The sequence below is a fragment of the Prionailurus viverrinus genome, unplaced genomic scaffold, assembly GCF_022837055.1.
Source record: "Prionailurus viverrinus isolate Anna unplaced genomic scaffold, UM_Priviv_1.0 scaffold_33, whole genome shotgun sequence".
NCBI lineage: Eukaryota > Metazoa > Chordata > Mammalia > Carnivora > Felidae > Prionailurus > Prionailurus viverrinus.
In genome coordinates, this window is record NW_025927604.1 from 1,435,605 (window position 1) to 1,457,997 (window position 22,393).

At 56.9% G+C, this 22,393-nt stretch overlaps 1 protein-coding gene and 1 long non-coding RNA gene across 5 annotated transcripts in view; one reads left to right on the plus strand and one right to left on the minus strand.

Moving 5' to 3' along the window:
* The window catches only part of MYT1L (myelin transcription factor 1 like), a 143,569-nt gene that overhangs the window by 85,071 nt on the left and 36,105 nt on the right, over nt 1-22,393 (plus strand). For all 4 annotated transcript variants that reach the window (XM_047845245.1, XM_047845248.1, XM_047845246.1 and 1 more), the window contains exon 14: nt 22,209-22,271. In XM_047845245.1, the coding sequence (XP_047701201.1) occupies nt 22,209-22,271 (63 nt within the window). The remainder of the gene's footprint in view (nt 1-22,208; nt 22,272-22,393) is intronic.
* Nucleotides 17,079-22,365, minus strand: LOC125158324 (uncharacterized). Its single transcript, XR_007149349.1, has 3 exons — nt 20,659-22,365; nt 18,095-18,494; nt 17,079-17,969 (listed from the first exon to the last, which is right to left on the minus strand). It is a non-coding gene; the product is annotated as an uncharacterized LOC125158324 (long non-coding RNA).

The window sequence follows — 22,393 nt, forward strand, 5'->3', positions numbered from 1 at the left end:
GCACATCAAATTGTCGTTGGGTCTGCTTCATATGCTATGTCTAGTTGACTCTGGCCTCTCGCAATTCCCGGGGGTTTGGTCTCGTATTCCTGTCATGCCTGGCCCCGCTGGGGTGATTCTCAGCGTGGACCTCCCTTCAACATCACGGGAGCCCCACATTGGCGCTGAGTAGGGCGAGAGGCCAGCCTCCTTGGGAAAGACGTGTGGCCAGTAAGGACCGGGTTCGTCGGCCTTTAATTATAAATTTGAGGTTTTATTTCAGTAAACACTTCACTAATTTACAGTTCCCTGGAGCAAAATGAACAAAATTGGAAATACAGTAGATGTTCCTTCTGGGAAATTATTGACAAGGATTTTGGAGGACACTTTTTCCTGACAATTTCAGGAGAGAGAACCATTCTCTTTGGTTTCTTTCTTGATTAGAAAGACGGACCCCGAAGGGCTGAAGTATCTGCAGGTGGACCCAGGAGCAGAACGGCTCACAACCCCACCTGCCCAGGTCTTTATCCCAGAACACGACCTGTGATCTCCCGGGAGTGACTGTTCAGGGGAAATCCCACCCGCCTCCTTACGGGGGTGCAGTTCTGCGGCTGCCTGTTTACAGAGAGAGGTACAACCCTGGCCCTGGTGACTGCCATCTGGTTCTCCGCATGGCCAAAGTCTCCAGGCTCCACAGGTGCTCAGTAGTGTCCTCTCCCCGCAGTTAGGAAATAGTGGTGTGTGGTCGGCCTTCCAGTAGAGTCCGTGAAGATTTTAATAGCATAAAGACGTGAGAAATCCCAGTCTCGCCTGATTTTCTTTTTAAGAAAAAAATTTTCAGTGCAAATAGTTTCTAATAACCAAAATGAAAATGTAATTCGGCTTTGTGAGATGAGTCTTTCAGGGCCGTCCAACAGAAGTCTTGGGGAGTTGGAAATGTTCTAGATCTGCTCCGTCCAGATCTAGGTCTGGACGAGGTCAGACAAACCGAGGTCTGCAGCCGCAGCCACACGCACCTCCTGGGCGCCGCACCGCGCCCTGGCCGCCAGGGGAATGCACTTTCCAGGGTGTCCATTTTGTCAAAGCTAATTTAAATGTCACAGCTATCAAGCGGATGTCCATATAGGACAGTGCCACTGAGAACCCCAGACTCGGTTTGTACTGTTCTTTAAAGATATTTTTTACCATATTCTAATAAACATTCAGGAATATTTTATTCCTACAACTGAAAAGCTTATGACTCTTTTTAGCATCTGGGTACTCAACATTTTTTAGTACTAGGCCATAGACAAATGGAGGGGAGGTCTTTTTACATTTACATACTGGCCTCTTTTTTTAATTTAATGCCATTTGTAGACAGATTAGAATTAAATACGATATAAATTTCACAGTGTAACTTTTCAGACTCGAATACCTGCGTGTTGCCTGGACCTCACTGTTGTGGACCATGAGAGCAGCATTCATTAGAAGTTAGGAGAAAGTCTATTATGTTATTTAAAAGTATATTCCACTTTATTACTTTCAAACTTGTACGGAAATTCAAATTTCATTAAGCAGATGTTATCAAAGAGAGATCCTTAGGCCACCTTCTTCAGTGACTAAATAAACCTGGCTTATAATTAGCAGATACATTATTAACACTTGGGGCTTTGAGGTTGTTAGAAGACTGTTTGCCATTAGTATCTTAAATATTTCTCTTTCAAGCCTGCTTAGACCATTCATTAGCCCGCTGTTAGAGAGCTTGCTACACAGAGGGGAGGTCAGTCCTTCCCTTGTTCCAATTACGTTAGCGCCTGCTTCCTGAACGCGTCACTACAATGCCCTTTCCACAACCCGGGTTCACACAAGTGACTTGTTTCAGCCAAACTTCATTCTCAGGGCCCCCAGAGGGCCCTCCTTCTCTGCTGTCGCGCTCGAGGACGTGGGACCACGAGCCCCGGACGTGTGCCCTTTCTGCTCTGGCTCCCAGGGCAGGTGTGGGAGTGGCTACTTCTCATCTCCTTGGTCCGTGTTCCTTGTTTTCTGCTTCTGTGCTCAAGTCCTGGCGGTGCTTCCCGCGTACGTCCATTCTGTTCAGCTGACAATGTGCGTCACGTGTAAGATCACCCTCTCCCGGGACAGAGGTATCCTCCTACGTCAGACGGGGACATGTGCTCTTAACAAGGCAAGGAAGGCTTTTATGGGGCGCCTGGGGGGTTCAGTCGGTGGAGGGTCCGACTTCAGCTCAGGTCACGATCTCGCGGTCCGTGGGTTCGAGTCCCGCGTCGGGCTCTGTGCCGACGGCTCAGAGCCTGGAGCCTGCTTCAAGTTCTGTGTCTCCCTCTCTCTCTGCCCCTCCCCCGCTCATGCTCGCTCGCTCGCTCTCTCAAAAATAAATAAAAACATTAAAAATTTTAAAAAAAAGAAAAAAACAAGACAAGGAAGGTTTTAGACATAAGCCACCGGAAATTGAAAAAGGAGAGAAAGAAACCCTGTACCTTTGTCTCTGTGCTGCATCTGGTAAGGCTTTCTTCAACCACAATCTCTCTGTGATCCTGAAACCTGCTTTTTTGCTCAACACGTTGGTCGGGTAATCTTATTTAACGGCCGCATCGTATCTCTGGGTGGGGAGGCGTTTCTGTGGCTTCCATTCAACACACAAAGCAAGAGCAAACCCCCAGCGCCGGGGGTCCAGATGCCCGAAGCGTGCACCGCCCACGGGGTGCTCTGCCTCTGGGGACTAGGGCAGAGCCCTCACACGGTCAAGGTCAGCGGGGGTGGACTGCAGATGTGAAAGTGCTTTATAAAGTGCGACCGTATATTCTGCACGTGTGTAGTTTATTTCATAGAAATGACAACTCAAGTATTCTTGTCTAAGCTTTAGAAAAGACAACAGGCAAAGTCTCACGTTGCTCACGGTGATTTGCTTACAAACGCCTGCTGCGTGAGACCACTGCTCCGGTCCCCGGCGGGTAGCCAGCCACCCCACTCCCTGTCCTTCCCTGCCTCCTGATAGTGGGGGAAACAGCAGGAGCACAATGCCTGCACACTCAGAAGAGGAGCAGCCGGAGGAATGTTCTGGAATGTGAAGCTTGGCTTCAGGGGTCAAGTCCCACAGGGGCTTATAAGGGCTCTGAGTTCCCTTCTGAGTAAGAGGAGCCCCCCACCCCCCACCACCTGCGCACTGGTGACAGGATCTGACGTGTTCCCACAGCCGCACCAGGTGCCACATAGGGGACAGCGTGAAGTGTGGCAGGAGGCGCAGGGAGGGCGGGCACAGGTCTCGGTGACAGTCCCGGCTAGAGGTGGTCAGGAGCAGAGCAGGGGTGAGAAGCAGCCAGTTCTGGGCGTTTTGTGGGCAGAACGGCAGGTTTGCAGGGGGGCTAGGACGTAGGCGTGAGACGCACCCAGAGGTGCCCAGAGGCTGCCCTCTCCTGCGGCTGCGGCTGCAGGAGGGGCAGGGGACACGCGGGGGGCGGGGGGCAGGCGGAGGTCGTGTGGGTGCCCGTGCTGAGGGCTACACGTCCATGCAGGACTCCAGGCGAGGCCAGAGCAAGCGTGGGGCTCTGGGGGGGACGGTCGGGCGCTTCCACGGCGGGCCGGGTGACGCTCCAGGAGTGAGTGTGGACAAAGAGAGCAGGGCCGTCCTTCTCACCCACCTGAAACCCAGCCGGCCAGGCTCCTGGGCTGCTACCTGCTCCCTCATTGGCAGGAGGGGCCCGGATGAGCTGATCGAGTCCTGGAAGGGAAAACGGTTACAAAGCTGGGAAGTCCTGTCACAGATAATCTCCCTCCAATCGTCTGGCTGACCCCAGAGGACAGCATCCCTCCGTCCCACCGGTAGGAAACGGCCCTGAGCACGCGGGAGCATAAGAGGTTTCCAGGTTACAGACAGTGGTGGCCGCCTGCAGACCTCACCGAGAGTGTGTGCTTAGCAGGGTGAGATTTCAAAACTCAAAACTGTACCGCTGACTAGTGAAGACAGTATGACTTTGTGGGGATCATTGAGACAGGACTCCAGTGACAAGTTTTCCGTAGCGCGTGATCAAAGAGGCAGGACACGGCTGTGAGGGCAGGCGTCCTCTGGCCGGAGGGAATCCTTGGGCCGGTGGCGCTGAGGCGCAGGGGACGCGTTGGTCGAGAAAGAGTTAAAATGGACGTCTGTGAAGATTGTTCCTGGGCAGCGGGCTTCCACTCGCACTTCAGGAGACCTGCCCCCAGGCTTCCCCGAGACCCCGCCAGCACAGCCTTCCAGGCGGGGGCAGAAGAGCAGTGAGGCCGGCTGTCCCTGGGGAGCTGGGCCTTTTTGGGAGAAACGCCTTGATGGGAAGGAAACACCGCAGATTCGCATAGATTTGCAGACCGTTGCACCTTGAGGCTTAAGAGATCGTTCACTGCATATTTCTTCTTGAAATAAGCATTTACAAACGTATGCACAGTTCATGGCACAAAGAATATGTGACCCTTGTGGCACAGGCACATTCCCTTGCAATGACCTTCCCCGACCTTGTGCCCACGGAAGCCCAGCCACGGAACGAGGTCAGCCCTTCCCAGAGTCCCTGAACGCACGGACGGACCGCTCCACACCCAGGACCCGGCGCCGCACCGGCCTCTTACTACGCCGATGACGCCCTACCTCACGCTGTGGGTATTTGGTCACCTGTGTCGTGCATGGGAAGGGAGGCTCCTGGAGGGTGTGACCTGGGCCCCCGATGTGTGGCCGCTCCCCTGCAGCATCCACGGGCGTTTTGCACGTCGCTGGGCAGCCAAGCCGTCAAGTAAATGAGTTCGTGAATGAGTCAGAATCATTTGCTTGTACAACGGACCGTGTAAGGAGCCCGGGAATCGAAGGGAGGCTGCTGAGTGGGGTCGGTGCTGGTCGGTGGGGTCAGCAGGCGGCTCGCTCTGAGCTCCAACCTCCCCCTTGCGAAGGGAGGCCCTCTTGCGAGCTGACCGGGGAAGAGTGAGCCTGGAAACTCTGCACCCTGAGTGGAAAGGCAGGAATGGCGTGTGAGCTTCACGAGGTCCGCGGGGAGGGCGGACGAGGCCACCATTGCGGTGAGCGGCGTCCGTCGTCGGCTGCTCCAGGCTCATGCAGTCTGTCCAGCCTCGAGGAGGTGCACGCAGGTGATACGGCTGCAGCCTCGTCCCCCGACGCAGGACCGACTGGAGACAGAGCAGAGAACGGAGAGGAGGCATCCCTTCTTGGCCCCACTTGCCAGCTGAGGGTCCCAGGACTCACTGCAGCGAGTACATGGAACATGTCCGTGTGCACCCGCTTACGCACGGTTAGATCTCGTCTTCAGACAAAAACGATCTTACCTGTTGTCAAGCCCTGGGCTGCTCGTGGAGGGAAACAGGCACAGGCCCGGTTATCTGGGGCGTGGGCCTCTCCACTGGGGCCTCTGAGGGCGTGTGTGTGGCTCCTGACGGGTGGCCCAGCCCCCTCTCTGCTTCCTTCTTCCCGGGCCTGACAGCCTGTCGCTCCTCCTGGTCCCGAGAGCACATCCCGTGGCCCCAGCCCCTGGGCCGCCACGGGCCAACCCTCTCCCACGCCCGAGACGCTGACTTAGATTGAGGGTAGGCGACAGTGTCCCAGTTTCCAGTAGGGCGTTTTTAGGCCAGATAGCATTGAGTACACACTCCCCTCCAAAGTGTATTCGTTCCCGAGGAAGTATGTATATTGATATATACGTGTTGGATTTTCTGTGTTTGCTCATTCTCAGTTAAACGTGTGATGTGTCAGCTCAGTTTTCCTGGCCCAGCGAGGCCCCACGTGTGCACTTAGGGCCCCTCGAAACCCGCTGAACGGGCGTGTGGACGTGGGCAGCCCTGTCCACGCCCGGCGCCCACTCCACGCCACACCGAGCGCCGAGTGCACTCACCTGAGCCGTTCCTTTCGGTCGCCGTGATTAATTCTGGCTCTTCAGAGGGGTGCTCAGCCTTTCTCAGTCACACCTCCCTCACTGTCAGAATAATCCCACGGCGACGGGAAGCCTGGCTTCTCCCTGAGGTATTTCTGCACTTCTCCTTTTCATGTCCTGACAGCAATTTCTGCCATTGAAAACACCCGTCTCTGGCTTCTAAGCCCCAGGGATACCAACTGGAGGGAGTTTCTAGGCCAAGTAGAAATAATTAAATTGGGGTTAATGTTTCACTCCAGGTAGTTTAGATCTATTTGTTTTCCTTACAAAATTATTTTTTAAATCGGGGTATTTTAGTGCATTCACAGAGACTCCTCAAAGGCCGAGAGACGTTGAAATGTCCCCGGGTCTCGAAGAACGGGCCGCGGGAGACGGTGAGCGTCGGGGGCTGCGCGTCCTGGACGTCCAGAGGGGGGGTGGTTGGTCCGGCCCAGCGCTGCGGGGGCGGGGGCGGGGGCGGCCAGCAGGCTTAGCGGTGTGGACCTCCGCCCGGGCCTCCTGGCTCCCGACGCCCTCCACCCCCACACTGGGCCGCCTTCCGCAGACGCTGCTCACCTCTCTGATCCCATCCACAAAGTGGGGCGGTTCCGGCACCCCCCTGGCAGTTCGTTACCGGGACTGAGGAGTTTGTGTTTGTCAAGTGCTCGGAAAAGCACCTGGTGCCCAGAGAAGTCGACATGATAATCCCTGTTAATGAAAGAGCACGGTCTGAGGCAAGACGGGGGCAGGAGCCAGCCCGCGGCAGCCAGGTGGGTCGGGCCACGGGCTCGGGCAGGAATGAGGCCGACTGAGCGGGGGAGGGGGCCCTGGAACAAAAAGACACAGGCAATCAACGCCCGAAGTCTGACCCGATTCCAGCGACGGGCGAGCGAAAGAAAACTTCTTACATTTCAAACTCCAACAACCGGGATCAAAATATTTCAAAGATGAAAGGATTCCATTTTCCTAATATGTCTTTTCTCGTTCTTGTCTGATCTGGTAGAGTTTTAAACACTTTTATCAGACTTGCAAATCAGGCTTAAAACCATCAACTGGAGGTGTCCGTCAGCCTGTCAGACTCCCCAGCAGCCCCGGTCCCTCGGCGACCCCCCCTCGGCTCCCGCCTCCCGCACAAAACCGTTTTCCCAACTGGCATATTTTGATCGTCCCATTCTCCGTCGATTCTTTACTTTTCAAACTATCTCGGATTCTTGCTTCAGTTCTCTTGCCTTATTTGGATGACATGCATTTTAAGATGAGAACCGCTTAGAAGCAGGCGTTTGTTATTCAGTGCACAGCCTTACGGGTCAGAGGGCACAGACGACCTAGAGAAACACGCTTCTCTTTCCTGCGGTCGTAGATCTAGGCCAGACCCCGAGCCCACTGCACCGCAGGTTAGATTTCCGCTTTCCCGGCCACACGCTAGTTACCTCTGCGCCAGGCAGAGCCGGGAAAGACGGTCTCGGCATGAGCCCAAAGCCTCCCTCTGGCCGAGCCGCGTCCCGCCGGGCACCGCTGAGCAGGCTTCCCCCTGACCCTGACCCCGACCCTGACCCCGACCCTGACACAGACAGGTGCGCCCTCAGGCGGGCGGCCATGTGGCTGGGCCCGTGCGGCACGGGAAGAGGGGCTCCACCTTGGGTCAGACGGGATCGTCTCAGACCCACTCCGTGTCCTCGCTGAGTGGCCCCCAGCAAGTCAACCAAAGTTCTGAACTTCATGTTTCTTATTTGGAAAAATCAGGATCAGGTGCCCAGAGACTTTCTGGAATCACAGCTTCACTCTAAGTCGCCCGGGGCCTGGCCTCAGCCCCTCCGGGCCGCCCTCACGCAGACACCTGCGGATTTCCAACTCACTAAGGGTTAAAGGGTAAACACAGAGCAGGACTCAGTTCCGCCCCCGAAGTCAGCTGATTCTCAGTTCGTCCAAATCCTGGCTTTCTGCCGAGGTTCAGTGACACACTGTGGGGAATGAGCCAGGCCTGGAGGTGGCCGAGATGCTGGGAGAGCCCATCTGCGGTGGCCCCCACAGTGGCCCTCTCTGATGTCCACCCCCTCTCATGGTCCGCCAGAGGAGACTTTGCGATGCCTTCAAAATACGCAACGTGCCCCTTCCAGTGGCCAAGGGCTGAAGCCAGGGAGAGACTGCTGGCCAGTGGAGAAGGGCTGACAGCCTGAAACCCGCCATGGGTGGGGGTTTCTGCTCCCACGCGGGGACCACACACTGACCGTGTGCGACCTCTGAACGTGAGTTCTGCACTTGGACCACAGCTGCGGAGCTGTTTCCCACGCGGGCAAGACTCGGTCCTGTCTTCTAACTAGAGGAGAAGTCAGTACTGACCAACACATCCACTGTGCTGAGCCCTAAGGGAAAAAACCCTCCTTCCAGATCCTGCCCAGAACCTTGGCGCTCACGGTGGATAGGACCCGCCGACCTTGTCTAGCGTTTGAGCTCTGCTGGTGCCCTGGTCCAGGAGAAAGGAACACACTTTCATCTTCTTCTGAAACGTGTGCTTTGGTCCAGAGACAACTGAGGAGATGACCAGAGACCAGAGACCGAGGCACGGTTTCGGCAGGACACGGCGCCTCCACGCACACCCACGCCTGGAGCCCCTGGGAGGGCCATCTCAGACCTCCGGGTGCGGGTTGTCGTGACCTCTCCACACCCCCCGAGAGCAGGGAGCAGCCAGAGAGGGACCAGTCCCCGCCAGCAAGCACAAGAGCCCTGTCACGCTTCCTCCCACTGGCGGGAAGGGGCAAAGAGCCTGATGAGCCCCGGGAGTCGCGCACCTTCCCGGCAAAGTAGCGGGTCTGCGGTGGAGCGGGGAGCGAGGTCGGCGGACGCCCGCGGAACATACTCGGATCGCTACTGGGTAACCCCATGAGCGCCGCAGGGGCTGACCTACTCGTACAGAACGAGAACCCTCCGTGTTTCCGTACTTGGCCTGAGAAAATGTGACGTGAGGGCTCCACCCTTTGAGAAGCCAATTGGACATTCAACGGATGACGTTTCTTTATGTTTAACGGACTTTAAATGTAAAGAGCTGATTAGGCCAATGGCTCCTTTCCTGACAAGAGAAATGAAAACCCTTGTGCAGTGATGGGCAAACCCAGGCTCCCCGCTTTCACAGACTGGTTCACGTTCAGGTTTGGCCTCTTACGCACCGGGCTCGAGATGCCCAGCGTGATGCCTTGCCACCAGGCTGCACCACCTTCCCTGGACCCTGCTTCTAGGATCACACGTTTTAGTCCCTCACGGGCTCACACACAGAACTAGCGAGGCTCCTGCTTCGTGTTTGGTAGCGTGTGCTCAGGGACTGTGGCAGCATGCGACCCTGATCTACGGTTTAGGACAGCGAAATGCACGTGACCCGAGTCTCCCTGGCGGCCCCGGGGGCATCCTGGCTGCAGGGGAGCCTCCTGAGGCCCCGAGAGCCATGGTTCACCAAGCACTGAGGCTGGCGTGTGTATCCACAGGGCTCTTCATCCGGGTGAGAGACCCTTAGTGCCCGCTGAAAGGCCTGCCCTGCCCCCCCACCGCCCTCGGTGCCCTGCTGCTCAGAATGTCCTGCGCATTATAGAACCTGCAGCAAGGCAGGGGGGCGGGGAGGGGGGTGGGGGAAACGGTGGGTTGCCATGGCAACTCACTCCTCACCCAGCCCCACCCCCACCCCATGACAGGTCTGCCTGGAGTGGGGGTGAGGAATGTCCTCCCCACCCCTCACGGGCCTCTGAGGAGCCCCTTCGCGGAACATTGACACTGGCCCTGTCTTCTGAGCCAAAGGACGGCCCCCAGAGACCTTCCCGCACAAGGGCTGCTGACACAGGAAGACTGGAAATCACCAAAGCCCCTTGACCCCTAAGAGATTTCCCAGCTATAAAAGTTGTCTTTGTTTTTCTTTCTCTTTTCCCTCCCTTCCTTTTCCAGAAAATCTTTCCTAGTCCTTTTTTTTAGTTTTTTTTAACGTTTATTTATTTTTGAGACAGAGAGAGACAGCATGTGAGCAGGGAAAGGGCAGAGAGAGAGGGAGACATAGAATCTGAAGCAGTTCCAGGCTCCGAGCTGTCAGCACGGAGCCTGACGCGGGGTTCGAGCCCACGAACTGTGAGATCATGGCCTGAGCCCAAGTGGGACGCCTACCCGACCGACCGAGCCCCCCAGGCTCCTCCTATTCCTTTTTTATAGCTTACATAACAGAAATCATTTTTAAATGTGAATCTTTTCCTAAGAAACACCCTTTTGGTGTTAGGCAACTGAAGTCTCCGTCAAAGTTCGCTGTGGAACAACCATATCTTAAAATTCCTTCCTTCAAACTTGGACCCAAGGCTGCTTTCGCTCACACGGAGATGGACGGCGTTGACGCTCCCGCTTCCACAAGCAGCAGACCCCGTAGCTCTGCCTGGGCGTGGGTGTGTTTCTCGGCAGAAATAGCTGCACCTGAAATGAGCACGGAACCTCCAGACTCCACCGCCCGCGCCCTCGTGCAGCAGCGACACCACCCAGGACCGCGACTGTCACCTGCATCGCCCGACGTCCCCTGCTGCTTCCTCTCTGCGGGCAGATCCAGATGCGCCCGAGGACCGGATGCTTGTCTGGACGTGGCGGCTGGGAGTCAGGAAGGCCCGACTCGCTCACACCGGCTCCAGGGACGGAGGAAACCACACAGTGTCCACGGGGGCACCCACGTCACCATCGCCAAGGCAGGGTGCCCTCGCACATGGCGTGTGTGTGGCCGGCCAGGGTCACTGCAGGCCATCCCTTCCGACCAGAGCCCCCGGCCCGGACGAGAGCCCCCTCCCTGTTCGGACGGCACCCGGCTGGGGTGCGAGGGCTCCCTTCCTCTGCTCCCGCTGGGACCCGGCACTGTAAGGCCCTCCCCTCCCGTCCCCTCAGACCCGCCGCCACCTGCTGCCACGTGGGTCTGCACTGTCCTCTCGTCGTGGGCCCTCACTCTGCACGTCTTCCGACCTTCCCTCCCCGCTCTGAAGGAGCCCTCTTCTCTAGACATCACCAAGGACCTCCTCCTGTGCCCCTCCCCTCCCACCGCCCCTCTGGGGACCCAGTCACCCCCCAACCCGCCCCCCCCCACCGCCCCTCTGGGGACCCCAGTCACTCCACAAGCATTGGCTTTGCTCCCACACCTGCCCCACGTTCCCGCGAGCATGCCCCTGTCTCTGACGCACACATCAGGCCGACAGTGGGTGGGAATCAAGCCTCTTTGCCACTTCCTGCTGTGAGCACAGTATGAGCATCTCCGGGCCTGTGTCGTCTGTGACGCGGACTGATGGGGCAGGACCCAGAGCACAGGGTGTTCGTGAAGAGCAGGCCCACAATCAGAATGTCCACGGCGACCTTCCGGGCCCACAGCGTGGGCCCACAGCGTGATTGCCGAGGGCCCGAGCGCCTGGAGTATCACCGGTCGGTAGGAGAGGCTGTCCTCATCGACCCTCCCTGGAGAGCCACAGAGCACACACTGTGCCCCCGGGAATTGAGATGGACGCAGGGCAGTCACCTGTTTCTCCACCAAGTGGGGGACAGACGGTCAGCAGCCCCCAGGACATGAGGATCTTTGTAGCCCGGCGGGTCATAGAGCTCTGAGTTCCCGGCTTCAGCTCTCACGCCCCCCAGGGAGCCGAGCACTCGCGGACAGGTTTGGGGGCCTGAGATAGGCAAGGCCCCTCCACCTCCAAGTCGACTTCCCGGCAGGAGTGGGGCTGCACGCACTCACCTTCTGGGCAGAGTCCCCTTCGACACCCCCCAGCCCCCCACACCCAGACAGCACGGTCCCCCCTGGGCAACCCGCTGACACCCCCTCGGGGTCCTCAGGCCGGCCTCCCCTGAGAGCAGCTGGGGACAACACCCTGGGGACGGCGGGCCACGCCCAATACCTAGGACGCCAGTGACCCTAGCTGCCAACGTCCTGCTGAGAACGAGGAGGACATTTAAGACAGGCCACACTCAGGGCCACACGCCGGAGCTCTGAGGCATCTGCACCTGCTCTGTGACCCTCAGGACCTAGTTTGCAAACGGGAAGACCAAACGGCACAAGGACCACACCAGACAGAGAGGACGAAACCACCAGACGCTGGGCCCCAGTGGGGTGTGCCCTGGGCTGGCCGTGTCACCGCTCGGGCTCCGCCCTCCTTCTCCAGAGCCTGTGCTCAGAGTGACAAACCACCCGGAAGGCACCCCAGCTCCTGGGCACGGCAGGCAGGAGAGGAAGGTTCTGGGAGGTCAGAGGGGACGGCACACAGCCAGGCACAGTGCTCGGCTCACGTGAGGCCCGGGGAGGCTGGACACACAGGAGGAAAAGCCGGAGGCCAGAGGGCCTGCTCGAGGGAGGAGCCCCTCGTGGGCGGGAAGGCCACGTGACAACGTGGGGGCCCTGAGGCAGAGCTTTCCAGGAGGGAGGCCCAGGCGTCCAGTCACCTGCAGAGACGTGGGGGCCGCAGAGAGGAAGGCGCGGCCTGTCCCCCAGAGGGAGGATGCCTCGGGCTGTGCACGGAGCCCAGGCCCTCAGCCCCGGGAGGCCTCTGGGGTGGTCACAGCAGGCACCAGTCCATCCCGCCCTAGGGACTGCCACGCTCCCAGGGGGCCCCACCTTGCTGTTGAGCACCGCGGGTTGGGGGCAGGACCCCCCAGGAGCGTGGCCCCGGGCTCTTAGGCACATTCGGGCAAGTGTCCCTCCTCCCTTCCCGTTGTGAGGACGGTGACTTCGGTTCCTGCCGTCTTGTCTTCTCCAAGCTAACGCCTCCGAATGCCGTATTGACTTTTCTCTCAGGTGACCTGGTCGCCTGCCGGTCCCTGCCAGAAGGCAGCTCCTGTCCCTGCAGAGTCAGGGCACGGCACAGGCTCGAGGCGGGCAGGTGTCCAGGGAGGCCGTCTGCCCAGCAGTGTCTTTCGCGTCCGTTCGGTTTATCACGGCTTTTCGTCTTGTTTCCTCAGCATCTTTCTCTGTTCCGTCTCTTCTAACTTGTCCGGCAGGTCCGGGTGGGACAGACCCCGAACTCCCCCAGGGGCCCGGGCGAGGGCTGAGCAGGCAGCCTCTGTATCCCCTCTGCCGCGTCACCACCGCGTCCCTTCCGCAGACCGGCTGGCGCACGGCACACCGTCCTCGCTTCTCCCAAGCTCCCGACCCTCAGCTGAGGCTTCCCCAACAAGGTTGGGCGTCTGTGGAGGAACGGGTCCCTGGTTCTCTCTCCCGGGGGCTGAGGGGTGGGGGCGAGGGCAGCCCCATCGCTCTCGGGTCCCCGCCACAGGACGCGTCTGGCCGGGCTGCCGAGCTCGGAGGCACCACGGGGGTGCCCGGGCCTCCCGGCCCCACACCCGCCCGGGACAGTGGCCCGTGTGCAGGGGCTGCAGGGTCTTGTGGACGCCTGTGCTGCCCTCAGCCCCCTTCCTGCCACCCTCCTCTGCGCCTGCCCTGGTCTCTCCATCTGGACTTGGTGTCCCCGTCTTCAGCTCTCGCTGGTTCCCGTCTTGTCCTCAGTGGAACACACGTGCTGTGCAGACTCCAGAACCAGCACCGGGGTCAGACCTTCCGGTCGCAGGGGTGCGGGCACTGAGCCCCCCGCTCTCTGCTCGGCCCCTCGTGACCAGAGGGGGACCACGCGGTCGGCGGACAGTGTGACTCTTAGAAACCGCTTTGGCTACATCCTCGGTACAAAGGTCTAGAACAATTCATTGTACTTTCCTGCTATCCCCTCCACTCTCCCTGTTTTAGGAGACACGAGGGTCCTTGCAGATCGATCACTGGGGATCGCAAACAGACGAACAAGTGATCTCTGTCTTGCGGCACAAAATGAGCCCGGCGTGAGGGGCGGCTTGGTAGGGTAGGAGCCACTGATCACAAGGGGACATTTACGGCGAGTCTAGCTGAGCTTTGGGTCCGAAGGCATGTCTGTTCTCATCTTGACCTGGCGGCTCTTTGTGCAAACTTAAACAGTATACTTCACCTGTTTGGATCTGTCTCTTTGCCTGTAAAATAAGCATATTTGATCAACCTAGTTCTCAGAACTCATGCTAACTGAAGAGTCTCTGAAATCACTTAGAAACGGGACCCAAAAAAACCAAGGTACGAAACAAGGCAGGCCCCCCAGGAAGAAGGGAGAAAAGGCTGGAACTCAATCTTGTTATGTGAGGGATGACAGAGCAGAAAATAAACAAAAAAAATAGCTTAAAACCAGGTAGCTAGCCACAAGCAGCTGGGCAGAAGACAGGGTTTGGGGACGGCAGGAGAGGAACACAAGGTGGCACTGTGAGAGATGACGGAGAGGCCCAGGCCAACACAGGATGCAGAGGCAGCAGGCCGTTTTCTCGTCTCCCGGTTAGGACCAAACACATTTCCTCCAGACAAAAGAGAGATTCAAAAAATAAAAGACCCCAGACATGACAAACAGGGGAAAAACGGGACAAACAAAACTAGAAAGAATGCTAGGAGCAGGAACACGACCTCAGCTACCAGGAGAGCGTGTGCTGCTCCTGGCTCCGTGGCCCCCGGGCCTTTCCTTTCCTCTGTCCCGAAGACCTGACTCTCCCGCTAACGTCTGGAAGCTTGAGGAAACGCAGCTGCTTGTAAACCACCCAAGCCCCTCTCCTCATTGAACTCGAAAGCAGTTTCAAACCGTCTCTGGACAGAGAAACGGAACCCATGTCCCCCAGTCACTGTGGCTTTTACAGCCCGAGCCGCTGGCCACGGAAGCCTGCGCGTGGCCCAGCAGACCACTCGGCCTCGGTGTCCCCAGACGTGCAAACGCCGCGTCTGTGCTGCCTCGGGTTTGCAGCCGCCCCCGGGTCTCCCCGTCTGTCCTCAGAGCCGGGGCGTGGGCTGGCACGTGCCCACCGCGGGTGGTAGTGGTAGTGTAGCCGCGAGGGTGCCATCGTGGTCACACTGGGTCATCCGTCTGTCTCGGGCGCGGCCCGCCTGGCTCGTGACGCAGGCGGAGTGGCGTGGCCGGGCCGCCAGCCTCTGCAGAGAGCCCCTCCCCAGCCAGTGGCCCCCGACGGCAGGCCGGTCCTTGTGGTTCCACGTCTGGCTGTTCACCAGCAAGGCCTGTGGGGGGGGGGGGGGGGGGGATACGGTCCCCAGCGCCCTCCCCTTCTCAGAGGCCGGGCACCTTGGTGCGGGCCTCGCGGGTAGAGGCGCCCCCCCGTCGCGCATCTCAGCCCCGCCCCACGGCCGGCAGGCGCCCTAGTCCTTGCCAACCGCCCTCCCCTAGACGACACTGACTGCCTAAGAGCTCAGTGCGATCGGCCACAGGTGAGTGCCTCCTCGAGGGCCCCGCGCGAGGTCCCTGCATGCCCCGGGTGGAGCCCGCCCGCATCCCGAGGTCGCGGTGCACGTGGACGCCCGCGTGGGACAGGACGTTGGAATGCTGGTTTCTGTTGCCTTCGCTCAGCCGCACCAGTCACCTTTTGTGTGTTTTTTCTTGCATGGGTCCTCCGAGTCCAATTCCAATTGTGGCTCCGGCTGCCCCAGTCTCTTGTTTAGCCGCTTCACTGCTGCTGGACGTGCATGTGCTCTGGCAGCAGTCCCCATGGACACATCCCGTTAAGTGACTGGGACGCCAGGATGTGCTAGGTACGTTCGGCCGCACCGGACAGGAGCCTACTCCCGGACGTTGCCGGGACCACCCCGCGGGCGGCAGTGCGGTGTGGCGGCGAGGGCCCCAGTCAGGCTCCCACCCCTCCCCCCCCCCGGACGAGGAGGCAGCATGACCGACCGAGGAGTTAGAGCTTAAGACCCGGAGGCTGCATGCGTGGAGAGGACTAAGAGTTGCATGCGGCATGAACAACAGGCTGCACCTCCCCCCCCACCGGCTCCCGCGGTCCCCGGACAAACGGGCCCGGAACGGCCCAGACTCCGCCTCAGCTCCGCGGGGGCCCGTGTGGTCCCGCAGGCCCGGCCAAAGCCAGGGAGGCGCCCCGGGGCCCGGGTCGGGGGAGGGCGGATGGGGGTTCACACAGCACACGTCAGGGTGGAGGGGACCCGAGCCTGGCGGCCAGCGCGTGGGCCTCTGAGTCAGGATGAAAATTGCTAGAAGCATCCCGGTTGTGGATGGGTTGAGGCTAAGAACCAGCCCCCTGGACCTGACCGCACGCACCGCGTGCTGTGGCCCGCACAACTATTGGGCACCGCGGAACCGATGCGGCCCTAACTCTCCACCCACGTCCCCCTGCTTCTCCCGACCACACAGCTCCCCGGGCGCTCTGTCCACCCGGGGCCCCAGGTTCCTGCCCCGCACGGCCACACTGGTACCTGCGGCCTGACCTACTCAGAAAGGTTACCTGAACGACCGAAATGAATTTTTTTAATCATGCTAAGAGTGCCTTTAACAGTCTTTTTCCTTTGTTGGTTTGTTTTTGAGTGTAATTTAAAAAGAAAAGTGCTCAGATGAAAATGTGACACACAATCAGGAAGCAAGCAAGTTTTCCAACTAAATTCTTCTAATATCGGTGTGGCCGCTTCACACTTTGAAACATGTAGGTTTCCATAAAGCTAGAATGTCCTACGCGGCCACGTGAAAGCCCCTCGCCCGACCCTCAAGGAGGAAGGGGGACGGGGAGAAACCAGGTGTCAGGGGACCAAAGCGGGAAGCAAATCGGGGACTTCCCCCAGAACTGCCTCCCGGAGGGGACAGGCGCTCAGGGGCTCTGGCAGGCGGGACCGGCGCCCCAGCCGACCTCTCCGCAGGTGGGACGGCTGAGGGGCCCGACCCGCCTCTCCCCAAGCCCTGCAGCGTCCACGGGGCTCCAGCCCACAACTCGGACTCTGTAGCTCGGCTGTGTCGTGAGCTATTTCTGGTGGGTGGCTGGGGCCGGGGGAGGCTTGGAGGGTGCCACACGACAGCGTGGGGCCTCTGTGTCTGGGCCGCAGAAAGCTCAAGTATGCATACTTAATATTGCATTTCAAAAAAAAAAAAAGGGAAAATTAATGAATGTCTTACAGGTTAAAAAATGGTTTGCAAGATTTTGTCTTTCCTTGAGTTTCAGGTAATATATCCAAGAAATTGGGCAGAAGTAATGTATGTTGCTTTTAAGTGACCTGTTCTCTTTGCATTTGGGGAGAAAAATCACAGACATGTAGCGTAAGAATCAGTGTATGTCATTTTTCCATTGAAAATATCTTTATTTTGCACTCCTCTGAATTTCTTTACTGTTTCCCGTCTATGTGACAGAAAAAAACAAAATAAATATATTTTTAGAACCATATCTCTTTAAGCAAAAAAAATAAAATAAAAAGCAGTTTCTGAATTGAACTTTTTATATAAATAAAGCAAAGACTTTTGTACATGTGGCCTGAATCGTTCCAATTTACAAACATATTTTGCTATTATGGACGAGGCCTAATCTTACATTTTTATGAGTTCTTTTAAAGTTGAGGGCAATAGAAAAAAATTACATATTTTTTCATACTTGGCATTTTACTTAATTACGTTCCCTTGATAGAGTTGCCACGAAAGAAATGAGCAAGAAACGTGGCCGAGGGCCTTTCCACGAAATCCTCCCAGAACTCCAGTGCACCCCTTGTATTTTGCATGATCACCCTGGATCCTCAGGGTCTGTTTCTGTGGATTTCCAGCTACTGGCCTCAGCCTCGCAGGGCAGTTCACGGAGGCGGGTCAACCACAGACTCTCCCGGTGCAGCCCGGAGACACCCACGGTTCTTCCTGCCTCTATGTAGAAGGTTTTTGAAAATAAGTGATGGACTTTTACCAGGAGGAGAGAGCCTGAGACACCTTCAGATATTTTTTGCTGTAAGCTGATTCGCAGGAGACAAGCTGGGTCTTTCTGCCAGCACAGCGAAGGGGGACGCTGGGCACAAGGTCACAGAGGCTGCCGCACCCAGGGTGTTTTACCGCTCAGGGCGGCGTCACCCCCCAGGTAGACGGCGAAGGGCTGGCCCTGTGGGGTCAGGGGCTTAGCCACGTGCTACCCGGCAAGGGCGCCTGGGCAGCACCTTGGGGTCCCCAGGAAGAAATGCTCGTGTGCATGGAATCCGCCCTGCACCTCACTGACGTGTCACCAGGGGGGCAGAAGCCACAGCGGTTCACCAGTCTCAGATCACAACGTGTAGTAACCTGCATTCTGATGCAGGCATCCGTTTAACTGCAAGAAAACACCCTATTTTAGATGTCTTTCTTCATAGAACTCTTTACCAAATCCTCATATTTATTTTCAAAAGACAGGGGCACAATAGCGCCTTGGAGGAGGCACTTTAAAGATGTTCTTACCAATAACGAATCGATGACACTTCAGTCGTGGGTTTGATGAGTTCCATTGCTCCCACCCGGTCTCAGGACAGGGGTTTTAGATGGGCGGGAAGACGACACTGTAACAGGTGTATGTCTCACAGAGGGACAGATCAGGGCAGACACGAGGCTGTGACATTCCTGGGACGTGTGCCAGTGCAAAGTCTTATGGTGTCCAGGATTATGTGTTTTAATGGAGAGACATTAAGTTGTGCTTTGACATTAGGGCATACATCCTATGACCCCCATGTGGCTGTGATCAGTGATAGTTCCTGTGTAGATCCGAACAGAATGTTTGTTTTGGTGTACATAGCTCAGTGCAGCCATGAGCACAGGGCATTCTGGGAGGTTCAGGCTCGCAGGTCTCTTTGCCGTCTTAGATCTGCAAAAGCAACAGAAACCCACACTGCTCCCACCTGAGAAGGAGCGGGTCCATGAAGTCAGAAGTCCAGGAGTTTGTGAGTGGTCCTGATGTTTTTCCAGATTTTACTTGGATTCTGCAAAACCTAAACACCTTTTAAAACATGTTAGCATGATGTTCCCATCGCCATTCTTTTTTTTAATGTTTATTTCTTTATTTTGAGAGAGAAGTAGCACTAGTGGGGGGAGGAGCAGAGAGAGAGGGAGAGAGAGAATCCCAAGCAGGCTCCGCACTGTCAGACGCGGGGCTCAAACTCACAAACCGTGAGATCATGACCTGAGCCAAAATCAAGAGTCAGGCCTAACCGACTGAGCCACCCCGGGGGCCCCGCCCCATTGCCATTTCTAAATGTCTTTTTCGGACCAATTTTTCCAGCCAGATGATAACATGCAGTAACCAACCCCAAATCATTTTCTCCTGGTATCACTGAGACCCCGAGGCAAATGCAAGATCACAGATAAGGCACAAACGTTTTTGTCTCATCCCCCACCCCCACCCCACGCCGGGGGGCAAGGAGAGCTCTAAGATTATCTCCGCACCCGTGCTTGCTCAGACTCTCGCCACCAAAAGTCCCTTGGACTGAAAGAGAAGCGATGTGTGAAGCAAGTGTTTTATGTCACAGAACTTTGAATCTCCAAGTACAGGAACCTAAAATAGACTCGGTGCCATTGTCCCCGGGAACTGCCAGGGAGCAGGGAGGGCGGCCGACTACTCCAGCGCAGAGAACCCGTGCCTGCCTTCTGGGGAGTTTCCATGGAAACCCAGTCAATCTCTCCTGCCATTTCAAAACCCAAGCTGTGCGGCACATGCTCCTGTCTGATTTTATCCACGGGGGACTTTGATTATCCCACACGGGCCTCCTTTCATGGAAAAGATGTGCTCTTAGATGGGTAGATGCAAATCGAGTTTTGGTAAATCGATTTTACACCGCCCCATTATCAAGGGTCCTGGAGCTGGCTCGCTTGGGAAGCAAAGACCCCTTTTGTTAGGTGAATCATCACTCCCTCATTCACCGACTTCAGAAAATTGTATTTTTGAGTGCTGAGATTTCTTAAAGCTAGGAAATCGGCATGTAAATCTAGGAGTTTAAAGAAGCCTTAAAGTCTTGAGCAGCCACAGAAAAATGAACACGAAGAGCTGGTACAAGACAGAAACCTTTTGGGCTGCCTTACGTGGTCCGGAAGCACCACCTAAAGGTGAAAAGGCTGAATCGCCTCCCCCCAAAAGCCTTGGCTGCGTCACGGGGAGCGAACAAAGAAAGGCAGCGAGCAAGGCGTCCCACACCCCCGCCTGGCCTGGCCAAGGTCCTGGGCTGCTGGCGTGGGACAGGCGGAGGCCACGAGGCCGCCCTCCGTGCCCCTGCGCAGAGGTGTGGCCGGTGGGGAGCAGACTCGGGTCACAGGGCCTGAGGCAGGCCTGGGGCTCCACCCCCTCTGCCCGGCTGACGATGAAAGCCGAGAGGATGCTTTCTGGAAACGTTTTTTCTTCCCAACACAGCGGAAACGGGCCAAATCAATATTTTGTGTGCTGTTTTCATGGTGATAAAGGACATTTTAAACGCCTCTTTTTTTATCAGATGATGCCTTTGTAAATGGCTTAAACACACAAAATCTACTCTGAAAATCTTTCTCTCTTTTTTTATAATTAGTAAAATCTGATTTTCATTTGCATTATTTTGGTTATAATGGTTCACTTTAAATTTGAACAGAATATGTCACCCTCCTCCAGCCCTCACCAAAAAAAGGCACATTGAAAATTCTCTACTCGTGTTAAAATGAATAAATTTTAAATAAATTTGCGCTGAGTGCTTAAATTAGGAAGAGTTTGAAGAATTTTTTTTAAGCAAAAAGCAAGGCCAAGTGCGTATTATTGGCGAGTAGGAAACATTTCTGCTTCTTGATACATTTTCAAAACAGAAACTTGCGCGAAGATGAGCTTTTCTTCGACAGAATGAGGGTTGTTGCCTTCAGACTCCCCTCCCTCGGGGCATGTCGTGGGCGGGGGCAGGGCGGGCGGTGGGTGCGAGAGCGGGGTGCCTGTCCACACGAAGCACCCACCATCCATGCGAGGAACCAGGCAGTTCGGCTCGGTCACTTGAGTTATTAGCTAGAAAATAAATACTTACCCATTGGCAGAATAGTCTTGCGATCAGACTTTAATTGCACACAAACAGCTGTCGCTCTAACAAAACTCAGGTCAACAGTCAGATTTCGGTGGTGGTTCTCGACACACAGATTCTGCACACACTTCATTGTTCCACCACGAGCGCATATTTTAAAACTCCTGGTTCCGAGTGTCCACACCAGCGACGTGGCAAACGTGATCCGTTTGCCTCTTTAAGCAATCACAGCAGGGGCCGTAAACGGAACTTCAACCTGTAATATGACACGGCAAATAGCCGTTAGCGCACCGTGAGAGCCAGGACGGACCCCTCTCTTAGGACTGAAGGAGATGTAGACAGACACCGAGTGTTGGCTTGTGACACCCACCGCCGTCTCCGCCCAGCATCCGGCGGTGCTGGGCGGGCAGCGGGGCCACCACGTCCTGCTCCAGACAAGTCATTTGCTGGCCCCGTCTCAGCATCCGGTGTCCCCGGTGACTCTGAGCGGAAAGCCACGTGAAACCCCTCAGAAGCAGCAGACACTGGTTAAATACTTGAAGTTTGTGATTTTTGTCCTTACCGGGCACTCGGGTGTTCACGGAGTGGGGGTGGGGCACAGGGCTGACCCAGGCGTGATGTTCTTACTAAGTCCCTTCATTCGAGTTACAAGCTATCTGGAAAGAAAGAAGAATTTTTTCCTAATTTTTGTCCTTGTTTTTTACAGTCCCGGTGGCCACATGGCAACCAGCATAGCTTGAGATGCAAGGTGTCTGCGGTGCACCTGACTTTCCTTGAGACAGTGCACTTAGGACGTCATAGGAAGGGCAGCGATGATGAAACCGTTCTTAAAGAACGCTGTGTCCCGTAGCACAGGCCGACGCAGAGCCGGTGCAGGTCCCAGAAGGACTCTAGGGTCTGGGCTGATGGGGACTGCTGGACCAAGAGATCCGGGCTCCGTGCGGGTCGGTTAAGGTCACGGGGCTTTAAGGCAACTCCGGGTGGCCTGACGCTCTCATGGAGTCCCCACGGCTCAGGCCCAGGCACCGCCCTCACTGGACCCGGGTCAGCCAGGTGGCCCAGCTTTAATGGGAGCCCGATTTAGGGCCGGTGTTTCAAGTGTAGACAAAGAGCAGTCCCTGCACACGTCCGCCGTGTACGAAGCTTGCTTCGTGGACGACTGCTGTGGCTGAGTCCCACTGACCCCTCCCTCCCTGAGGCTCACATGAGCAGGAGGGAAGCAGGCGGGGGTGTCTGCAGGGGCCAGAGTCTCTGGACTCAACAGCCTCGAGCCCAAGCCCGAGGGGGTGTTGTGAGCGAGGCAGGTACCGAGGGCCTGATGCTCCGGAAAGCGTCCTTGTGCTTGGAAGGAAGAAGGTGGCCAAGGTTGGTATCTGGTGGTGCGCTAGGTGGGCACAGGTGCCCGCTCCCCGCCGCGGGGCTTCCTGCTCCACCCGTCTCTCTCTGGTAGGGAGGTGAAGCATTGAGAGTTTGCTTTCTGGATGAGTAAGGACGTGACGTGTTGAGGGGGTCGATTTCTCTCAAGTCAACTGGCCGATCTGCATTTGTGTTTGCAGGTGCCCGACCCCCGGCTGCGACGGCTCTGGGCACATCACCGGCAACTACGCTTCTCATCGAAGGTACGTGACGAGCCCGTCCCCCTGCACGGCCCCGCTCCTTGTCCCGCCGCGCAGGCGCAGGCCTCCAGCAGGCTCTGGTGCACGCTCCGTGCCACCCGCCGATGCCCCAGACGCCAGACCAC